General features: G+C 40.1%; 2 protein-coding genes across 4 annotated transcripts; both read right to left on the bottom strand.

Annotated features, from left to right (window-relative positions):
- Positions 1-1,810: 1,810 nt before the first annotated feature.
- On the bottom strand, positions 1,811-21,526 carry noctb (nocturnin b). Of its 3 annotated transcripts, XM_023294551.3 has the most exons (6): positions 21,372-21,526; positions 15,534-15,824; positions 5,690-5,835; positions 5,421-5,595; positions 2,819-3,150; positions 1,811-2,742 (listed from the first exon to the last, which is right to left on the bottom strand). In XM_023294551.3, exons 3-6 carry the CDS (start codon positions 5,825-5,827, stop codon positions 2,221-2,223), a joined length of 1,167 nt encoding a protein of 388 aa, XP_023150319.2. In that variant the 5' UTR covers positions 5,828-5,835; positions 15,534-15,824; positions 21,372-21,526; the 3' UTR covers positions 1,811-2,220. The 3 variants fall into 3 exon arrangements, with proteins under 3 accessions (XP_023150319.2, XP_023150320.2, XP_023150318.2); XM_023294552.3 differs by lacking the exon at positions 15,534-15,824 and having other exon boundaries at positions 21,372-21,518; XM_023294550.3 differs by lacking the exons at positions 15,534-15,824; positions 21,372-21,526 and adding an exon at positions 8,993-9,786.
- Positions 15,863-21,356, bottom strand: ccdc175 (coiled-coil domain containing 175). Its single transcript, XM_023294555.3, has one exon. The coding sequence runs from the start codon at positions 21,003-21,005 to the stop codon at positions 18,789-18,791; it is 2,217 nt and encodes a 738-aa protein (XP_023150323.2). The 5' UTR covers positions 21,006-21,356; the 3' UTR covers positions 15,863-18,788.
- Positions 21,527-23,313: the final 1,787 nt, after the last annotated feature.

Genomic DNA, 23,313 nt, shown 5'->3' with positions numbered 1-23,313 from the left:
GTGTAGTTTGTGGGATATTTAAGAAGTGTTGGTGTACTGCAGTAAGTTACAGGTAAGTCTACGGGGGGGGGGAACTGCTGCACCAGGTGAAGGAGTTTGGGAGATTTACCTTCGATATAGATCGAGGACTCTGCACATCTGGAGGGAGACTGGAGTAGTCGCTGCTCCAGTCAAAGTAGTTCGGACATGGATTTGAATGCCTCTAGAGCACTTTCCTTCGCAGGTTTTGAGGCAGACCACCAGGACCCAGAACTCACTGGAGGGATTATACACCATACAAAAAAATTACTCAATTTCTGTCCATACCTTCAAATTACACCACCTCTCAATAATTGCATTGTTTCTTTATAAGCTGACAAGAAGAGTACAAAGCACGGTCAACAGTCAGGCTTCCTTTGTGTTTACTGGCTCATCAAAACTTAAAATACCAAATTTGAGATAATGGGTATAATTACAGTGAATTTAATATTTATTAATCCAGGTTTTCTTATCAGGTCCATAGAACAAGACATTTGTGTGATTTGACTCTTCTTCCACATGAACTGGACCAATCTGGTGATGCCTACTTCAGTCGCCTGTTTGTGTAACGACAAAAGGATCATAAATCATGTGTTACAGCTCATGAGCTAAAATGCTATGTTTTATGGCACTCCAGTGACTTGTAGTAAAACAGCACTTTTTACGGTGTTTGAGGAGCGACAGTTTATGGCCCCTGTAGGCTTTTGATAGAGGTTGTTATATTGGTGAGCTATGAAGAATATAAAAACTTTATTATGGTAAAAGCGCTGCTACTTACTGCAAATAAAGCCAGAGAGGAATGTTGCAAGCTAATGTATTTATTTTACCTCTCTCACACATCTTTGACAGTAGTATATTAGAGCTTTAGAACTTCATACGTTTATACATTATACTCAAAAAGTGCATTTGCGTCAGACTCATGACTACTGAAGGATATGTGGATGTCAGTTTTAATTTTTGGCCAAATTAGTATGAAATTAATCATTTTAATTGAATATTTACTGTGATAAATATCAAAGATTAATCAATTTTCTAACCTGTGTTGCATTAGCTGCAGTTCAAGCAATGTAAAATGGACTTGGCAGCAAATCAAGATCAAACATAACATATTAATGCATTTTCTGCATCAGCTGAACACATTGTGTGCTACTGTAGCTGCACAGATAGGCTCAGTGGGATTACTAACGTACAGCTCAACAGGTTTGCAGCTCATAAAGAGAATCATCACAAAGCAAATTATTATACAGTCTAATTAAATCCTAAACTTTGAACAGAACAGTTAGCAGTGAAGTGCTGCATAAGTGAGTATGGTGATCTAGAAGGTTGATGCTGAAAACTCTGAAAAGGCTTTCATGCTCAACATACAACCTGGCCTCAGGATCCTCCAGGAGGAACTGGAAAACATCACTGAGGAGAGGGATGTCCAGAAAGACCTGCTTATTCTGCTGCCACCCCAACCTGACTCTGGATAGGTGGAAGAAAATGCAAAGATGGAAGTTACAAATCACATGCAGTAATGTTTCAACAGATTGTACAGAAAAACAGGACGAACAACGAATTTAAAAAGTTGTTTTCATGTCTTTAAGCTACTAGAACAAGTTGAGGTGAAGTAGAAATATCAGAGAACAAATAAAACCAAAACTGTATGGATAGAAAGATAAAACTATAGGTAAGCGAGATTTTTTTTTCTTCTTGGAAACAACCCTTTAAATCCTTTAATAAGTAACTTGCAAACTGACAAGAGGATAGTCAGAAATGGCAAACGGTAATGACAATCAAAATCTCACAGAAGTCAAGCAAAAACACTTTATTTACAATCTGTAGTACATTGGCAGTGTGAAGCAAACACTGACTATAGTTTGATTTTAGGATGATTTTAAACTCATAACAAAAAAGTACATCTGTGTGCAGTTTGAGTTTAGAAGGAAGTAGGTAACTTGGTGCAGAAAACACTCATGTAGTATGAGGAAGGTAGTTGATACAGAGTGTATCTCCGTAAATTTAGTGTCTTAAATCATCTGACTCTTAAGTCCAGTCACCATTATTAAACTGTCCACTCCAGTATCTCGGCCTCCTGTCTTTCTCTTCACCGTTTCACGTGGCTTCCCGTCTGGTTGCCTTCTTGTGGAGTGACTCGCACCAGGATCCAAACTCGACTCCACAGCATCATCACTTCTCGTGTTTTGATTCTTCGCCTCCTTCTCAGTCCTTCTCTTTAAAGCTGAAGTCACAAACCAGAGAGAGATGATCGGATGGATAGCTGAAGGATGGGAGCCTGTTTGGTCCGATTTCCTCCTCAGTGGGCATATCCAGAACAGCGTCCACTCGCAGCGTGTCCTGACTGTACCAGATGTAGTCCAGAGTGGAACAACATTCTCCCGTAGGCCGAATCTTCCACGTCGTGTACTCCGGCTCCGTCAAACCGTCTTGGCTGAGTTTCTTGTAGGCCGAGTCCAAACCGAGAGGTGAAGTGGAGAACCGCCGGTACACCTCCTCTGATGGCACTGCGTTAAAATCCCCACATATGAGCAGAGGAATGTTTGTTTTTGGTTCACCTGCAGGTCCACTGGAGTGTTTCTGAACCAGATTCTGCAGGTGGCGAAGGAGATCCGAACCCTGAGCGCTGCGGAGCCACTCCCAGCCAGAACGAGCCTTCAGGTGGGTCACGGCCACGCACAAACACCTGCCTGTGGTCCGACATCGCAACGTGGTCACTACGGCAACCTGCGGCAAGAAAGTGTAGGATTAGAGGCGCATCTGAGCGGATTTTTATGTGAGAATCGCATGAAATTTTACCCACTTGATTGGTTGGAATCCTTATGGCGGAGAGTCGAATGTTCACGCTGTCCAGGAGCTCGAATCGTGACTGGTCAAAGAACAGCGCGCAGCCGTCGGGGCCATTGTTGCCCTCCACATCCAGGCAGGGAGACCAGGGTTTGGGGCAGAAGTGGCTGCTGTAGCCCAAGCCTGCCAGGACTGGCTGGAAGGTGTCATAGTAGTGGTCGACTTCCTGTAGGCACAAGATGTGAGGTCGGTAGGTGAGGATCTCCTCCAAGATGAGGTACTTTCTTCGGGACCAACTGAGGGCCTCCAGGGGACACTGGACAAAACTGTCAAGTCCTTCGCCCAGAGCTGAAGGAGAGGAGAAAGAAAGAATGAAGTCTGACTTCAGTACATTTCAAGTATCATGAGATATGCAGCTAAATGCTAATGAGCCACCCTTGCCGAAGAGGCTGTTGGTCCTCGGAAAAAGCTCACATCCACCAAGATCTGGACTCTGGCCTCCTTTACATTATTTTACCATATGGCATGTTTTCACAACATGTTGGAAAATGACATTTTTCGACAGTATACTATTGTGTTTTTTTGCGCCAAAATTCATGATTTTTTTTTCAGAGAAAACCTTACCATAGTGTTTTTCACAGCCTCCTTTACATTATTTCATCATATGGCACGTTTTTACAACATGTTGAAAAATTGCATTTTTTTTTCAACATAGTATTCTATTGTTTTCCTTACAAAGTCTACACAACAGACTTTAAACACTGAAGATTTTGTTTGAATTTTATCATAGTGGTTAAATAATTATAGTATATTAGAACGTGTAAAAGACTCTTGTTAATTAAATTTTAAGTTTAAATGTTAAAGTTGACATCACATTATTAATCGTTGCTTAACCATGCTTAAATCAACAGAATTGCAAGATGACGATGATCTTGATGCTTAACAAAGAGCGATGCAGGAAGAGAGCTGTTGCTAACGGGCTTGGGATGAGGAAAACTGCTGTCAGACTGACTCTAAGGAGAAAACAGTCTGGTTTTACTACAAACCACAAATAAAGAGACAGAAAACACTGGTCGTAGCATCCTAATAATAATTTCCAAAGCTGTATGTGGCTTTTGTCATAGGCAGGTATCTAACTGCCCATGACTACTTGCTGTGCAAATATCTCAAACCTCAACACATGCCATTTTTTTGATCTTTTACATTATGATCCCTACACATTTCAGCGCTACAAAACTGGGCAGTTAATCTTGAAAAGTTATATTCAAATCCTGAGCTAATAATTGATACTAAATTTGTTGACGTGGTGTTAATAAAATCAGCATTTGTAGGTTTTCTTGGCCACCTGGGGGCAGCAGGAGCAGGTGTAAACCATAGACTGTACAAGTTACTGATGGAACATCCACCTTGTGGTGTGTTGCAATCATGTTACACCCTTGATAAACTGCTGCAACTCGCAAATGTGCTCACATTGCTGCTGCCACTGCTAGCCTCATCTATACATCTATGAGTCTGCTTTTGAAAATCAATAATATCATGTGGTATTATATATTTGATTTACATATTGAACTTAAATTGAGTTTATCCTAATTCAGAACAAAACAGAGAGCACTAAAAATATACTGGCCTTCACACAATGTTCACTTATTGACATGATGTAATTATAGCCTTCACTGGGTTTTTGCTGTGACTTTGTAGCACATACGTGGCCTCCACTTTGTCCTCTAACCCTCTGACCCCCAAGCAGGTTCTAGATGTTTTTTGTTCCTGTCACTGTTTCACTGCCCCTTTATGGACACAGCACACAATGGCTGGTTGTAGAGAGAACTTTGAAACTGTCTTTTGCGCAGTATGACACAGTTAAAATGTCATAAATCATAGACAAAAGAAAACAAGTTGAAGTTCTTTGATTGTTTATTTTTATAAAAAATTGAAAATAAAACAGGAACAAGATGTAAAACATTTTTCAAAGTGCCCATGAGTGTTACCAGCACTGGAAAAACTGATGACTCTACATACTAAAGATATTTTACTTCTTATTTTTAAAATTTGTTTCCATGAGTGTCTCCTATCTGCTCGGTGTCATCATATCCTCCAGTTCAGCCCAAAAGTTAGACTTTTTGTCATATGACTGTTTGTTACAGCTGAATCAGTCACGGCTCTGTGGTTGTGCCGGTAAGTGCAGAATTCTTAGTTTTTGCACAGTTAGTGCAAATGATTGATCAAGAAATGTAAAATAAAGTGATTTTCAGATGATTTCATGACAGAATGAAGACCATCGGAAAGCTGAAAATCTGATGATTGTTTTTACAGTTTCTGGCTCTGACAAATACTATCATTTTGGTGATTTTTTAAGACAGCACGCATTTTAAACTTGCCAGCAGGTTTTGGGGTAAAGAGGTTTAGCTTGTACTAAAACAGAGACAAATAGAGGAGACCTGATATCTAAAATTACACAGTGTCTGAAAAAATGACCTGGAATAAGGACTAGTGCATGATTTAAGTGCTTAAATCATCACGGCTCACTGAACTTGCCAAATGTCTGTTACTAGATGTATCTGAGCCTACAGTTCATTGTGATGTGGTGTCAGACAGTGTTCAGTGTAAAGGGAGTCTACCTTGGGCTAGTATGTTCCACTGCATCACCCTGATGGGGCTGCTGGAGGCGCCGTCCCCATCGCTCAGACAGATGAGCTTCCTGTGGAAGCGAGGTGGTCGATCCCTGAGGGCCTCCTGACACCGTCGAAGCAGCTCCACTGGATCAGGGGGACACAAAGGAGACCCCGTCTGCTCCTGCAAGGCAACGTGATGTTTATGTTTAGACATTTATCGACATGAAATTACTTCCTTGAGGTAAATGTAGTCAGAACAGAAGAGAAAGAGCGACCTGGCAGAAATCTGGATCCAGGTTTGTGTTTGCAGGCTGGTGAGGGTCCAGGTGTGAGGGAGGGAGGGGCAAAGGAGAACCGGTGCTGCTGAGGGTCTGAGTCAGGGTTCTGTACAGTCGGGTGGCTCCTCCACCCATCGGACACACTGTGAGGAGGAAAAACAGGGATTATGAGGCGGCGATAGGATGGAGAAAATTGAACAGTCAATGATGATACTAAATCTGCGTTAATAACTGAAGTCAACACACATCTATATTTTTATGGCAAAGACAGCCTCTGGTGAGCAGGTGGTGCCGTTTTCAAAATCCTTCCAAATGCTCAGATCAGATCATGTATTTACTGTGAGGATATCACCACCTCAAACGTCACTGCTGCTGCGTCATTTGGAGCGGCATAATGGACACAAATCCCTGCTTTTTAAACACTTACCAGATAACTAAAGTGTTTCTGATTTGACTCCCACAATGACAGTGAGGCTGCAGCTCAAGTCACCTTTTATCCTCCTTCAACAACATCTGTTGGCTCACATGTGAGCTGAATCACTAATGCGAGCTAAAAATAAGACTGTGCTTCCTAATTACTGCTACAGAGTGATTTTAGCGGAGTGGATGACGCATTATTTGCCACATCTCATCTTGATCTTTACTATACATCAGTTTAAACCTGAAATTGCAAGAAATATTTTTGCCTTTCAAGGGCAATGGCAACAACAATATTAATATGTATCGAGCTTCACTTTCAGAGCACTGTTCTTCACAAAGTCACAAAGCCGTTTATTGAGAGATTAAAAAAGGATCACATTAAGAAAGCAAATATAAACGAGCCAAAAAAAGTTTACACTGATATAAAAGCTATTTTTTTAAAAAACAAAGAACATTAAAAAAAACCCAAAAAACTGTTAAATGTGAGAGCCTTGATGGAAAAAGCACTCAGAACCTAGTCACCAGCTGGGTTTAGTGAAATAACAGAAGGTCTTCTTAGATCACTACCAGCTGACCTAAGATGTTCTGTGAGCTCATATGGGGTAAGCAGATCTGATATTGTGAATTAATATCAACGCGAAAAACAAGTTGTAAACACTGGCATAACTGTGACAGCGTAATTGCAACATACAGCTGCTTATTTACAGTCCAGCAGACAGAAGCTACTTTGTTATTTATGTGGACCAGAGGTCTTTAGAGTTCCTAGCATCTGGGATTCATCCTTGGACCTGTATGGGTTCCTGGTTAGGTGCTGTTACTTTCCAGGTCTGTTTAACATTTGATTACATCTAGGCCTAATACTGCATTCAATGGCAACTCGAACATAAAAAAAAATATTATTTGTTGTCTGCTTTCAAAGTCCGCATCACATGTTCGCAAGTACAAAAGGGTCCACTAGGGACCACATGACTTAAATACTGACATAAACATTCCAAGAACTGTTAAAGTTTCTTGAACTCATACTTCTGCTTTCACCACAGACATAAAGTTTTGTGTATTTGCACGTCATGACTGATGTGCAGATGTGTAGAAATTAGGCAATCCAACTTCAACAAGAGGCTTTTGTCAGACGATCACATTTTAAAATTACATCAGATGTTTTTGCTGAAGACTTCTGAGTTTCTGTTGTTTCTGGACACTAGAATGAATGCATATCCAATATTCACACTGTTTCAGTTGTGTTTTGATACAACTGCTAAATGTTACACTGTGTTCTACTGCTAATACCAGGCTCACTACTCTGTTACAAATAAACCTTTGACATTGAAAATCTAACTGGTACTCATACTTTAATGTATAAGCAGAATTTTCCTGTTGCAGTTGATTGAAATAGAGGTAATTTCAAACTATTTTATCCAAAGCTTGGATTGATTGCTTGGTCTCTAAAAGATCTGAAAACAGTGAGAAATTACCGAAATAGCAGATTTTCTGTCAATTAGTGAATTGATTAATCGACTAATGATTTCAGGTTGTATGAACTGTTGATTAGTTTCATTACCTACAAAATATCTCATTTTATAAGCTCTTCATACGTTTTGTGTGCAAAACTGTACATGCAGTGGAATACTTCCCTCTTAGATGCAGTTAAAGGAGTAGAAGAAGAAAGTGGCATCAAAAGAAAAGATAGGTGCATATACCTCAAATTTGCACTCAATTGCACAACATGAGTAAATGTACTTTGTGACATTCCAGCATTGCAGCAGTGAGAGCGAATCAAAACAATGAGCTAAAAGTGAAAAAGAGCTACAACTGCATAAAGCCAAGGGGAGCTGCAGAGATGGGTTTTAATTATATATCTATTAGGGTTTACAAGCAACACCTTTCACATATGCAGCCATCTGATCCATTAATGCTCATAAAATTTTATTATAGCGGCTTTAAAATTGCCCGAGTAAATGTTCATATTGTTGGTCTTTTCATTACAACAGCACTGAAAGGAGGCAACTTTCAATTTTAAATCACAGGTTGCAGAGGCCACACCCTGCTGGATAATAAGCACTGTGGCATGTGTTCACACAAACACACACATACACAGACACCATCTGTTCATCTACTTTGTACCTCCATGACTATTTAACACGGTGTCTGTGTTTGGCAACATTGAACTGCAGTAGGCCAAACCGAAGTGGGTCAGACTGATTGTTTGTTTTGCCAACAGACATTAAGTTTGGGCAAATCCAAAAGCTGCAGGCGCTAAATAATGTTAATTACACTTTTGTCTTAAATGCAATGCTGACCGTTTTCCTTTGCGGCAAGATAACTGCTACAACAACAACCAAATATTTGTGTTATTTAAGATTTGAGCTTAAATGTTCTAAAGGCAGGAGTATTTTAGTCAATTATGTTCCAGTTCATTGCTCGCTGCAGACACTCTCATCAAAAATGGAGTTTTTCAGATCTGTATAAAAATGTTGTGAGTGCTAATATGCACAAAACTGACCTCTGCACTGTCAAACAAATCCTGGCTTCTCTTCTCAGCTCTCCTAGACCAGAACTATATGACTATAAAAGGATGTGTTAGATATAGTTTGACCACTGGATGTTTAAATTATGTTCAGTACTCCTTTATGCATTTAAAACAAAATTCAGTGCATTCAGATTAACCAGAACAGACACAGTCACTGTTTCAGCCATGTTATTATAAACAATACAAACATAGTTTACCCACATACATGCCACCACAGCAAGTTCGGTAATTAAATTCCCACACTCTGCTCCATTGCCTCATCAGATATGCAGGTCTTCAACACCTTTATTCTAAGCTACGAAGCATCCAAACATCCAACATCTACAATAAGAAAAAGAATAGCTGCCTCTTACCCATAGTCTCCATCACTGTCCACTTCAATAAAATGTCCTGAGTCTCTCCTTTTAATTCTAGCGTCACCTCAACAGATAAGTTAGCCGTCAGCGATTTGAAGCCAAGTGTTTTCTCTACGTCAGAAAAGAGTCACAGATGTGTTGTCTGTGTGTGAATGCAGAAATCTGACTTCTCACTGCTGCCTATAAAGCCTCAGGGGGGAAGAGAGAGGGAGAGAGAGATTAGGAAACACAGACGTCACCAGGCCATATGGAGTATTACAGGCCATGCGGTGGTGAGGGAGAGAGGGATACACTGCGCAATCCAAACCGCTGCTCTCTCACAGTCAAACACAAGTTGGCTTTGTGGCAGATAAATGTCTGACAGATTCATTATACTGACTTGGCACGCCCTCGCTTCAATACAGAGCAGAAACATAGACTGACATCCTCACAAGTGGACACCGAAATGGAAGGACAAAGCAGAGGATAAGTCATTTTATATGGTTCAGTAGGTTAATGATTTCTACTCATTTGCTACATAACAGTCAGTGTATGAGCGAATGAGCATGTTGCAACAACTACTTCCCCAGTCTGCAATGGTGTAACAGCACCCACGTTGGTGTGATTGCATTTTTGCTAACATCATGACAGTGTTATTTTCCGTGTAGTATACTGTAGTTTTCCAGATTCATAAAACTAAACTCACTAATATCCTGGGCTGGAATCAAAGCTGGTAATTTTTAGCTACAGTCTGAATGAGGAATAACTGCCACAACACGGAGGGCATAACATTTTAGACTTTTATAAAAGGATAAATATAACATATACACTACCAGTCAAAAGTTTGGACACACCTTCTCATTCAATGGTTTTTATTTGATTATTTTATACATTGCAGATTAGTACTGAAGACATCAAAACTATAAAAGAATACACATGGAATTATGTTGTAATAATAACATATTAATCTACAATGTAGAAAATAATACAAATAAATAAAAATCATTGAATGAGAAGGTGTGTCCAAACTTTTGCCTGGTATGTATATTAGGCTGTATCGTGACAAATAGGAAAATCTTTACATTTATGAAACAGCACTCCTGCTGTTTTCCACAGTCTCTGCACTTAGCCTCTTTTAACTACCATATGCTGTTCAACAAGAGAGAATGACATGAGTGATGAGAAGCTGACAGCACTGTGAGTTTTAACCAAAGCAATGTACATCTACTATTGTAGGTCACTTTGGATAAAAGTGTCTGCTAAATGAAATTGTAGAATTTACACAAAGTTGAGGTCTAGGTTACTTTATACAAATGAGTAGCATTGAGTATGATCTGACAGCTCTGGAAACATCTGAAAAGCTTTTAAATTAAGCATTGTTCAGATTCAGCAGCCACATGGCTTATTTCACACCTTGAAAACACATTTTGGTGAACAGTCTTAGAATTAAAGTGAAAGCTTCTAAGCGAGTTGACATGTTTGTCCAGTTTGACATCCAGAAACAGGCAGCCTTTGAGTTAAGTGTCATCCAATCAGTTGCAGCCAATGGCCATAGGAGCTTAAAGCATGTATTGATTTTTGTTGAAAGCAGCTGTCAATCATCCATTGTGACATAGTCAAGTGTGAGCATCAAGTGTCCAATGTTAGGAAGCACCGTGATGCATTGCATCTAAAAATGCTCCTTTAGACACAAATCATAAGGACTACAGATAGCAGCAGCCAGTCTGTCATGTGTCCCATTACACAGCACAGAAGACACAGGCTTCATTCAGAGATCCATAATACTGAACTATATTAGTGCAGTATGTCAGGAAAAATGTGTGCGTCCCACAACATGATCTGTCAAATGCAGTATACCAAAAATACCTTGAACTTTGGTGACCATAGTAACAAAATGTTAAATGTACCTGCAGGACCAGTAACATTCACTAAAAAAAAGGAAACCATATATACCATTATGTGACTTTTTAACTCTCACAAGGTTGCCTATTACGTAACCAGTAATGGGAAATCTTCAATCAACGATCATTTAATCAGGGGCACCCGTATAGCTCAACGTGTTAAGCAGGGTGACCCATGTATAGGGGCTGGTCCCCGACGCAGCGGCCAGGGTTCGATTCCCGCTAGTGGCCCTTTGCTACATGTTTTCCCCCGTTTCCTGTCTCTCTCTCACTGTGCCTAAATAAAGCCAAGAAAAATAACTTTTAAAAAAACCCAAAAAACAATCATTTAATCAGTAACACAAAATGAACTCAATGGATATCATTCCAAGCACTGAAACAGGTCACGCAATCATGCAACACAAATCGCTCCAATAGTGCAGATTATCAGACACAAGCCGTGGCCATGCTGTCCTAGCATGCTGGCTAGTATGTATTCAGCATCAAAGACTTTTTCATGCTTTTTCATGTCCTAACTAAACTCCAACAATGCTGTCTGCTTGCCTACACAGAACTGCTGGTAGTCCGTGTGACCACTTGCTCAAGTCGCTACAGTGCCACACAATAAGAGGCAGCCTGCTGTGAGGGCCGACAGACTTTTTTGTCAGGATGCGAGCAGAGACCTGTGCCAGCTGCTAGAAACTTTATGCAGTGCGATGGCTCTAGGTGCAGCTTCATGTTTTGCTTGCTTTCTTTATTATATATGTGTGAAGGTGAGTTCAACAGAATGCTATTAAAGACCTGCATTTTGTTTTTCTGCACTAAAAACATGTCAACACATCATTAACAAACGTGGATGCTTGAGTGACTACGCAGAATCAAAATGAGGAATCATCATCAGTATTCTGCAGAGAGCTCTATGTCTTAGCTACTTGTTGTGCTATAAACATATAGAAGATAAATTTCTGCACTTGTAGATACTCAAAGAATTCCCATGTTTTATGAGCAGAGACAAAGCCACATCAGGCCTCTATCTGTAAATCCCCTTAATCCAGCTGAATAGAGTCAAATAGCGAGGAGTGTTTTCCTTTTCCATGCTGTTCTTTGACGTCAGTGTGCTGACGTACTGATTGGACAGCATCATGATAAAAAACTAAAAGCCCTGCTGACCTGTGAGTGGTGATTCATTTCTGTAAGCTCAAGTCCTTGCCTTTTATCATGAGCGATATAGGATTTCTACAGCACGGAGGTTGTTTTGAAAGCAGCAAAACCACAAACTAGTAACAGACCGAACCTTCGCTGATAATGTGTATGCACGCTACAGTGACTCACATCCTGTGGACAAAGTCTTGTGGCTCCGGGCAGAATAATTTATTGTAGTGGGGTGATCGGGTGCGCTGGGATGTGTGTAGGAGATGTGATTGTTTGTAAATGTGTGTATACAGTATGTATGAGTGAGTGAGAGTGTCACTGTATCCTTTAGTGGCACATTGACATTTCCACATTGAAGGTCAGCTGCTTCATTACAATATGTGAGTGGGTTTTTGTGTGTGTGAGTGTGGGTCTGAGAGCAGCTGAAACAGCTTTACTGTGTCTATTTGTGACACATCTTTCCCTGCTGGCACTACCATATACAGCAGATCATCATACATGTTTAACAGATTTTTTTTCAGATTTGCTGATTTACTAATCATAGGAAAAAATACAGAAAACTTCTAATTTAGATGGCACTCATTAAAATACAGGGGAAAAGTGTAAATGATGACTACATGAATATATCTGTCATTTTACAAGTAGTATTTAGTTTTTACTTGCAGGATATTTGTGATATCATTTGTGCCGGATGGAGCTTTAAGGTTCAAGGAGTGACTACTAAAATATTAAACCTAAACTAATAACACTTGTACAAACTGAGCAAATAACTAATAGTTTATTATTTCAGTCAATGTGTGATGATTTTTTTCTAATTACAGCAACTTATGGTACAAAAAAAAGTGCATTATTTTTGCTTGGCCACCTGTGGCCATATCTTGGTATTTACTTTAATGATTTGGTCACACTCTAGATATCAGCTAGATATAGGAAGCACCCATGTGCACAATAATGCTAACATTCTTATGTGAGACAGCAAAACCAAAACGTCTTTGTCATAAAAAACTTGATACGACCGGAAAATACTTAGACTTCGGTAAACAGATTTTGCAGTAGAACTGTATTCTGACAGCCTTGATTAGGCTCAGGACTTAAATGATTTAACTGTAGCTTATAAACTGTGACTCTCTGTGTAACAGTTCACCTGTGAAGTGTTAGATCCTGACTGATCCCATTGTTCATGTCGGGGATAATTTATAATATGAAGTAATTCATGAGGTTACTGCTGTTGTACGTAAATGTATGCAACTTTCTCTCTTTGGATACGCTCATAGGGATCCTGCTGCTGTCTGATGCTGCAGGTAATTAATACACCAGGAGGAAAATCTCTGGAAGCAACAATCTAATCTTCAGCTCCTGCTAATGTTTTGTCAAAACTCATTACTTTTGAGCCTCAATAATCTGACCTGTTCTGCCTCCATCATCCATGAAGTTTTATGGCAAATTCACTGAGGTTTAACTCAGCATACATGAATGGTGTTCTGTGATTTTGGAGAGGTCTGTGTACATGCTTTCAACAACTAAACGCATGTACTCTGTGTCTTAAGCCTTACTCAACCATTCCACTAGCATGACCAAATCAACCAACGCTTGTATACAGGGCTCCATATGATAGGATTAATGCTTGCATGCTGAGTATGAATGCATGATGCGTGGAAATCATGATTTTTCTAGTCATGGCAGCATTTCAGAAAGTCATTTATGATTTCTTTAATGCGCATGTAAACTGAGCAATGACAATGAAAACTTTCATGGCGCAAGAATAATTCATACTCGCCTGCAGCTGACAGTTCCCATAGACATTACATGTTATAGTGCAAATTTGACCTGATAATGGCGCTGGAATCACCAAGGTGATAATCTATCTGGAGGGAACATGGGGCCTGAATCAAATTCAATGACAACTCAACAACAATTCTTGGCATATTTATGTCTGGACCAAAGCTGTGAATTGGTATGGCTCATGAAAAATAAATATGAAGTTTCACATAACTGAATGACTGTTAAGTGTGTTTACATTTCCCACACAATGTAAGCCAAGGCTAGGAGTGACACCAGAATCAGAATTACAGCTAACAGTGCATTTAAAAATCCATTAAAGCCGGCTCTTACCTGTAAGAATCTTTAGCGCAAAGAGCTAAGATGTGTTGTTAGGTCTCGCAGTAATACATGTGCAGACATACTAGCAAGTACATCAGTGTGATATTTTGGGGACCTTAACGTGTAGTGTTAAATTGCAAATTTGCTCTTTGACCTTAAGACAAGCAGCTTCCTTCCACTGTACAACTGAGCAAACACAAACTACAACATACCGTCAAAAGAGCTGCTAATCCGTGACAGAAAAGACAGTGGCAATTTGTTATCTTTGTGAGAGATGTGACACACATTGGCCTGATTTGGTTACACACTGTGCCTTGCATTGCTTTATATTTTCAGAGCCCCAAACAGTCCTTGGCTCGCAGTATTACCCAGATTGGTGTGTCAATATTTTAGTCTGTTAAAAGTGGCATTTGTTTAAAAGTGTGAAACAATATGTGAGAATATAGAAAATCCATTTAAAAGTGAACAAAAACATTGGGCCATTGCAGAATATGAGATCGGAACCGGCTATCCTTCCTATCTTAAGTCATTAAACATCTTCTTAATCCATCTTTTACACAGCGTTATTGGTTATTATAACAGCATTTTTTTCTGTCAAAAACAAAGAATGAAAATTAAGGATTTTCCTTGTCCTGCAGTCTGGAAATTAAGTCAGCCACACATTTGACCTTGCATCTTTTGGTGACAACACTGTTTTCTCTAATTTTTCAAAGCCCTAAATGATGTAAAAATGCACAGGCAGAATATTATTATTTAAAGGTATTGGATACTTTAATGGTCCTTTACTTTCACTGAATTATGAAGGGACCTGGGACTCAGTTTTGAGAGGAAGATTTCCAAATCAGGGAGAGTCTGAACATTGTGTGTCTTTGCGTCTTTAATTGGTATTACGCTGGAAAGATCGGTTATGACTTAAAACAACATAAAGCTAATTGGACTCGATCCATTAGAAAATTTCTGTCTTCAAAACTTTTCACATCCCAAAACGAAGCCATTTTGAGCTCAGCTCACTGCAAAACACAAAACATTGAGAAAACAAACTGGGCTTTTCCAACTATAGAGCAACACATGTCCTTAAGCTGAACTTAAGTGGCAATCATCAAGAAAATTTTCTTGTGTCAAAAGCAACAAAACGTGCTGTACAAACTGTGTTTTGTGATGCAACATGCCAGAACAGAACAACTTGTGTTTTGACATCAGCCACAACTCTGATAAAGTAGATAAGCAGATACATTGAAACAGAGGGAACACTAAAGATAGCATACAGCTTCTCATACAGTCGGACCACACCATAAAACTAAAGATACTGTAGCTGCCGGTTCAGAGCAAAGCTAGAGTTCCTTAACTTTGCTCTAAACCGGCAGCTACAGTATCACTAGCTGTTAGTTCAGAGCAAAGTTTACTTCTTGGTTTTTCTGAAGCTTTACCTTCTTTACTGGAATGAACTGATTGCTGGCTCTCAACTTCAACTCTTCAGTTGCTGAAGTCTTGTGTTCCACTCTCTGATTTGACCTGTATTGAGTCCTGAGACACAGAAAGACGTAGTGTGCCTCTACATGCATGAGTCTGTGCGCTTTAGTTCAGAGGGAAGTGGCAGTATGTGGTTGTTTGACCCTAGTGCTGCAAGGCAAGGTCACAGCAGACAGAAACCTGGGCCCTTCTGCCATCTGCTGGTAGGTAAGAAGAGTCTTTTATCACCAAACTTCATACAGGGAAGTCTGAAAAGAAAGAAAAATAAATGTTCATTATTCCCAGGATCCAACTAGAGAAAGAAAGAAATCTCTCGAAAGGAAGGACTGATTAAAATGGTTTTATTAAATCAACATTCCTATGTGGACTACTAAAAATATGCCCACAGCTTGTGTCTTCTTCAAGGCATCGTGCAAATTGATGCAGTTAATCAAAAAGGACAAAGCAGAGGTGTCTATTAGTACTTTCACAAGAGCTGCACCAAACATCCCAGATCCCACCTCCAAAAGAATTCCACTGACTGCAAAATCTAATTAACTCGTTCTGCATGTGACATCTCTTAACTAAACACCAGCAACAACAAAAAGAGAAGACTCAAATACAAGAAATTCAATATATCGTCAAAGTCACAAATACACAGGATATGATATCCTCAGTATAGAATAACAATGCCTTGCGTTTATCTTCACATATTTATAAGAAAAAATTAAGAATGATAAAATAAACCACACGGCTATTGCAAAAACTTTAAAATCAATTGCCTTATTAAAACTTGGGTTTTGCCACAACTCTCAGTTTTCAAATTCAAAGTATTTCTAGTTAAAGTAACATTTTCAGTCACCTGCACACACAGATCTTTCATCATGTCAATGCATTACCCTGAAAGGCACCACATTGTGCCCACTTTCAGTGAAATAATGAAAATCTTATATGCCTCTGGAATGTGTCTTTCAATTTGTTTTAACTCAAAACACTGCAAAGATGGTTAATTTCACCTTGACTGTATAACTCCTGGTTTTAGCGATGTTATAAGCAGGCTATTTCAGTGAATGCATCTGAGCTGCTGCTGTTAATGTTCCAGGAATAAGACTCTCATTAACTGAGGGAATGGCAACTATACTGTGTTATGCAGCATGGTCAAGAGTTTTTTAGAGGACACTGGCTGTTGCACCCTCAATTAATGCCTGTGGACAACCCTGTTCACATAATTTGGATTTAGTTTAATTATTACCTATTAATACAGAGCATGCTTACATTTATCTTTCTTGACTTAAAGCATGCTGCAGACGATGGTAGAACACTCTCAAAATCAGTGGAAATTGTTGTATTATTGATCCTTCCTTCGCAAAAGAAACTGGTTCAAAAGATCCTTGGTATGTTTGTGTTTTTATTCCAGCACATGGAAGAACAAACCAGCAGGTAAAGTGCAATAGTTTTATCAAGGAATTTCACACCACGAATATGAAGGTGTTACAAAAAACAATGAAACAACAAAAATGTTCAAAGGTATTGCAAAGCTCCAAAGTAAAGTGCTAACTTTATGACCATAAATTTAGGATTATATAAACACTCTTATAGAATTTGATCCAGTTTTTCCACTGCACAGAAAATGAGCATTTGAAAGCCATTAGCAGTATTTTCAAGTAGGCACATTGGAGGACAGAAGCACAGCACGAATATTCTATGGAAGACCCCAGGATGGGACTGTGTGGACTTAATACACTGTATCTCTTTTAGTTTCCATATTATAGTCAGATTTTAGTCAAAGCTGATAGGTAGAAAGTGCTATTTAACTAAATAACTTAATTCTACCCTCAATTATAATTTACAGTAACCACAATTAAATCAACAGGCAAAAATAACATGGTCCTAAAACAAAAGAAACAAATCAGTTTGTGTTCAAGTTTGAATAAATCCCCAACAGTGTCACCAGCAAAGCATCCCCACACCATCACACCTCCTCCTCCATGCTTCACAGAGGGAACCATGCATGTAGAGACCATCCATTCACCATTTCTGCATCGCACAAAGACACAGCAGGTGGAACCAAAGATCTCAAATTTGGACTCAAACCAAAGCACAGATCTCCACTGGTCTAATGTCCATTCCTTGTGTTTCTTGGCCCAAATAAATCTCTTCTGCTTGTTGCTTTTCCTTAGTAGTGGTTTCTTAGCAGCTATTTGACCATAAAGGTCTGATTCGCACAGTCTCCTCTGAAAAGTTGGTTCTTGCCATAATTTGGATTCTAACAGTTTTCAAATAGAGCTGTCAACTGTGTACCAAACTGACACAAGACAACTGATGGTCCCAACCCCATTAAGAAGGCAAGAAATTCCACAAATTAACCTTGACAAGGCACACCTGTGAAATGAAAACCAGCTCATGGAGAGAATGCCAAGAGTGTGCAAAGCAGTAATGAAAGCAAAGGGTGGCTATTTTGAAGAATCCAAAATTTAAAACATGTTTTGACTTATTTCACCCTTTTTTGTTTACTAGATATTTCTTACTTTGTGACAGTGGCATCAGTCACAAAAATCTAGTATTGCCATGTTTTCATTTTGTGTGCATTCGCTTCCAATAAAACTTAACCTTAAAGGGTTACTCTGTTTACAAATCTAGGTGAGGATGGTACATGTGAAAAGTTCTATTAGGCTTTTTGTGGCTCCAGAGAGAGCTGCACAATGCCTGAAAAATGCCTCAAGTGACTGAGAAAAAGAGCAGATTTATAAATGAAAGAAGTCTAGGCTAACACATTGAAGCTACATTAGGCACTACTAGCACAACACACCCAAGTATCAAACTGAACATGTTCAAGTTGCATTGTGGTTAACGTGGTTGCCAGGTTCTGTCAAGGACGATGAATGCAGTATCAATTTAAATATTTTTAACTGTTCAGCGTCGGATAATATTACAGGAATGCTAAATTTGGCTCATTTAATACAAAGAAAATAATAATAAATCAAAAATTAATTTGAGCAAAATTAATGAAATGTGCAAAAGTTTGGATTTACTTAATGAAACTGACCACAGGTGGGTAAAATGCTGCAGTTTTATGAAGGGATTTCACATCACTTACCAAATGCTTGCAGCATTATAGTCATGTTGCTACAAGTGTTTTTATTACATCATCCTTAAATATTGCATGTACACAACTTATCTGGAACTCAGACCAGTTTTGATGCCTGAAATGAGACCGTGTATTATGTATAAAGTCAGCTTTGCTGTTTTACTGTTGTTTTATCTCCCAGACGTTTGCTGAAGTCCAGCATATGTTGGTGCAGGAGTGTGCTGACATGTCCCAACTCCTGTCTCCTGACCTTCAGATGGTTCAACAGAGAACCTATTGACTCTAACAGGACACCATCTCTGCATTGACTTTCCTGCGTTACCAATAAATCCTCCCTCCAGGCCTCCTGTAAACTCTCAAATAAGGCCTCAGTGTCCTGGTTGAACTGCTGGAACTCCTGCTGATATCGGTCTTTGTGCTGCTTGGCTCTGCTCACCTCTTCTGTCATCTGTCTGATACAGAGATGCATTCGGCTGTTCTCCATGTTGACCTCCTCCAGTTTCACATTGTTGTTATAGATGCTCACCTCCACGGCCCTCAGCTCTGAGGCCTGTTTGTCGAGTATGTTGATGTAGCGCTCTCTCAGCTCCTCCAGCTCGGACTTTAGTTGCTCTTTGGGCTGAAGCAGGAAGCTGGTTTTCTCCTTCAGCTGCTTAATGGACATCTCCAGCTCAGTCTTTTTCCTCTTCAGCTCAAGGGTGTGCACTTTCAGTTTCTCGTGCCGGTCTTGCTCCTTGTTCCACTCAGCCTCCACCTCCTTCAGCACCTCCTCTTTCTCTTCCACCTCCCTCTGCTTCTCCTCATTGCTCTTTGTGATGCTCTCAAACTCTGCAGTAAACTGCTGGATTTCCTGGTGGTGTATGCTCTCTATTTGTCTGTACTCTAACTCAGACTGGTTAATATGGCTCATCAGTAAACCATCATCTGAGCTCTTGGGCTGCCTCAGCTGGAGTGCCGCCTCTTCTCGTTGCAGCTCCTCATATCTCCTCCTGGTGTCGCTGGTATCAGACTTCATTTTTGCCACGTACTCCTCCTGCTTCCTGTTCGCCTCCTCCAGGAGGTGACTGAGCTGCCTCCTCTCCTCCTCTAAATGGCTGATGTTCTTCTTCTCTGTATCCACATTCTCACATAGCTCTTCCTGATTCCTCTCAAACACATGCTTATTAATTGTGTCTGTTTCCAGGAGTTCACCAATCAGCTTTTCCATCTCTTTGATCTCCTTGCTGTGTCTGACAATAGATGCAATGCGCTCCTCCAGTTGCAACTTGGACCGCTTCAGCTGCTGCGACACATGGAGATACTCAGCCCTCACCTCGGTTTCTTCACGGTGCCGAAATTTGAACACCTCACAGATCTGAGCCAAAGTGTCTTGACGGAGCAGCCTTGATGTTCGACCCTCCTCTATTTTACCTTCAGCTGTGGTGATTTCCTCTTGAAGGTACTGGACTGCAAGCGTGAAGGCTTCCCCCAACTCACGCAACTCCTTCTTCAACGTTTCTCTCTGCTGCCTCAGCTCCTGATGCTTTTGGATTTCCCCTTCCAGGTGTTTCTCACACTGGCACCGAGACGCTGTCAGTCTTCGCATGTTGCTCTCCTCCTTGGCCATGTGAATCGTAACTTCATTCAGATGGTCAGAAGATTCTTGTTTCTTGCTGGTGACTCTGTCCAGCTCTTTTCTGCGCCTCCTGATCGCTTGATTCTGCTGCTTAATCATCTCCTCGGCCTGGCCCACCTCTCCTGACAGGTTGTGGTTTTTCACAGAGAAAGCTTCTCTCTCCAGCGTCATGCTTTGCTGCAGTGCTACTTTATCCCGTTCCACAGCAGCAATGCAGGACTTGATCTCCTCTATCCGCTCCCGTGTCTGATCCAGTTGTATCTGCGAGCTATATTTGAGGGTGATTTGATCATTCAGAGTGGCGACGACGGCTTCATACTCAGCTTTCGCCTGTTCTCGCTCTGGCTGCAGCGCTTTGTTTTGGTTCAGAAGCTCCTGATGCGTCCTCGTGGTCTCTTCTTGGAGCTGAGAAGCTGCGTTGAGCTCTTTGCGGAGCGTCTCTATCTCCTCAGCGTTGGACGCCCGGGCTGCTGCTATGTCTGCCATTATTTCCTCAGTCATTCGCTCGCGTATACCGTTAATCTGGTGCCTCAGTTTGCTGTTTTCTATCGTTTCCACTTCCAAATGTTCGTGAGCAGCCCGCCTGTCCGCCTCCAGCTCGGTGATGGCAGCCGTTATCTCCGTGAAGTGGAGGCTGGCCTCAGGTGCGAACGGGACTCCTTCCTCTCTCAGCTGCTTGTCAAGCTCCTTTAAATGCTCCAGAGCCACCATCACGGCCGGGAAGTCGGGAACGAGGCAAGAGGCCATGCTAAACCAGTCGTTTTGTTTGTTTTAGCTCCGTGTTTCTCGAAAGTGTGTCCGCGGCGTTAAAGTTCAGGTAGTTTCTGCGGAGTGCTGTCGCCATAGCAACAGCTGCTACGGCAAGCCGGTGAGGCCAGAAGCGCTAGCTAACTGCCAGCTAACTGCTAGCTAACGGCTAACCGTGAAATAAAGCGGAAACGTGTACTAAAGCTGGAGCTGACAGCAAAAGAACTAAGCTAAAACGTAATTTAGAGGCACAAACAAGTCGGATGAGTTATGTACTTGTAGGCATTGTTAAATACGAAGCACTACGACAGACAACATTCTCGAAAATAAAGCATTTTAAATGTCAGCAACGGGTTTAGCGCTTACCTGACAGGCGTAGCAATTCTCGAGTAGACGTTCAAATTCACCCCCAGTTCCTCAACATGTCTGTGTTCGTCTTTACAGTAAGCTAATACTGTGAACGAGCTCAAGTCACAGGTTTGGTAGCCAAACGACAGTCTGTGGCCAGATGAACACGAGCTGCGGTGTTGCCAGATTTGAACATTTCACGTAAATCGAATAAAAGGGGGGCGTCGTTACCGCTGCTGTTACATGGGCATCTGGTTGTTTTTTTTAAAAATTACTTTTATGTTTGTGCTTTATTAATTACTGTTGAAATATTGCATATTTCAGTTTTCTTTTGTTTTAGCTCATCTTATATGCACCTTTATATTCACCTGGCCTTACTGTCTTTGGTGTCCTGCTTTTTAAAAGCGCCATGCTAAACAATAATATCCTTTTTTTTTTTTTTTTTTAATTAAATATTTGAACAAGCTTATTGAGAAGTCCTATTTAGGAGAGAGACAGACCTGTATTAAAATTTCCAACCTATCTTTCATATTGCACATTGGAGTTTAAAATGCTTTCATTAATTTATTTGCATTTATGACTGTATAAATATTGTGTTTTGTATTTTTGTGCCTTTTGTATTCTTGTTTTAAAGTCCTGCACCACTATTTATGCACTTTTAAACTGAGATTTAACTTAAATGTTCACCTTTAGTATGCTTTGATTTGTTTGGTCTTACTGTCTGGCCTCTTGTTATTTTTTGCCTTGTTGGTACACTGCTCTTTAAAAGTGCACTTTATCCTGAATGTTTACCTTACCATTTTTTTAAAAAATAGATACTTTTTTTTTACATGCTACTCTTCAATACATTTACATTTACCGAATTACCACAAACTGACACATAGCAAAGCAGACAAGTTTAACTTTTTATTTATATTTAATTATTTGAAAATGTAAATGCCGGTATGTTTCTGGGGTTTGGGCAAAATATATTGAACCATGTGCAGTCTGCTTTGTACACTGTACCTGATGGGCATTTTTTTTGCCCTGAAACCCAGCAGGTTAACCTTTCCCTGGTGACCTGTTTGTTCCTCACCTTCTCTTCACTTACAGTTATAGAGTACACATGACAGTTAACTCTAACTTTTGCTCGAGCAAGTACTAATATTCTACAATAAAGTCACACATATTCCAGGTTTGCTGTGTGTCAATTTGTTAGTAGTATGTCCGATGAAAGGACTTTATTGCCTTGAAGATATTAAACTGGGCCTCATGATTGGATAAAACTGCAGAAGCTGCACAGGAGCTAAAGGTTGTGGCTTCAGAAGATCAAGCAAAATACCAAACAAATGGAATTAATCAAGATTGCAGATACTAACCGATACACAGGTTTAGACATCCAGCTTGTAAACTACATTCATTTAAAGCAAATAGTTAATTATACATCTGACACAATGAGCTAAATTAGTTGTTACTTTTGTAATTGTACTGTAATTTTGTTATTTTAGTTACAACACAAAAGGAAGCAGTAGCTACAGTTAAAAAAACGGCTCAGCAGAGGGATAAACGTTTGTCACAGCTGACATTTTAACTTGTCACAGCAAGAAAACCAGTGGAATTAATAGAATAAATCCTAGCTCAGTTTTATTAAGTGTTCCAGTAAGCTGTAAGAGTCAACCAGCACACATGAAGGCTAAAACAACCCTCTCTATTACACCTGTGCATGTCCTGCTTCGACATTTCAAACTGTCTGATGTGAAAATGATTTATTGCTGCCAGGGAGAAATCTAAAATAAAATCTATTTTTTTTCTAGTTTGGAAATAAATTGATTTACATTTGCATTTAAAAATGCAAATCTCCCAGACATTTGCAAATATCTGGTAATTTGTTCCTTTTCCTTACATGCATGTTCTGTGCAGGTGTTGACAACAGGATCTGGCAACCCTGACCGTCGCAGTGTGTTGTCGTTGGTCCACAAAG

This window comes from Amphiprion ocellaris, chromosome 4 (genome assembly GCF_022539595.1).
Source record: "Amphiprion ocellaris isolate individual 3 ecotype Okinawa chromosome 4, ASM2253959v1, whole genome shotgun sequence".
Classification (NCBI taxonomy): domain Eukaryota; kingdom Metazoa; phylum Chordata; class Actinopteri; family Pomacentridae; genus Amphiprion; species Amphiprion ocellaris.
Note: the sequence above shows the minus strand (reverse complement) of the source record. Positions and strands in the feature narration are given on the sequence as shown.

What these genes read in the sequence shown, in the direction of transcription:
- ccdc175 (XM_023294555.3), bottom strand. Translation starts at nt 21,005, where the DNA reads ATGGCCTCTTGCCTCGTTCCCGACTTCCCGGCCGTGATGGTGGCTCTG.
- noctb (XM_023294550.3), bottom strand. An exon ending in TGGATCCAGATTTCTGCCAG is followed by an intron (nt 5,596 to 5,689) that starts GTCGCTCTTTCT and finishes GTTGCCTTGCAG; the next exon opens with GAGCAGACGGGGTCTCCTTT. An exon ending in TAAGGATTCCAACCAATCAA is followed by an intron (nt 2,743 to 2,818) that starts GTGGGTAAAATT and finishes TTCTTGCCGCAG; the next exon opens with GTTGCCGTAGTGACCACGTT.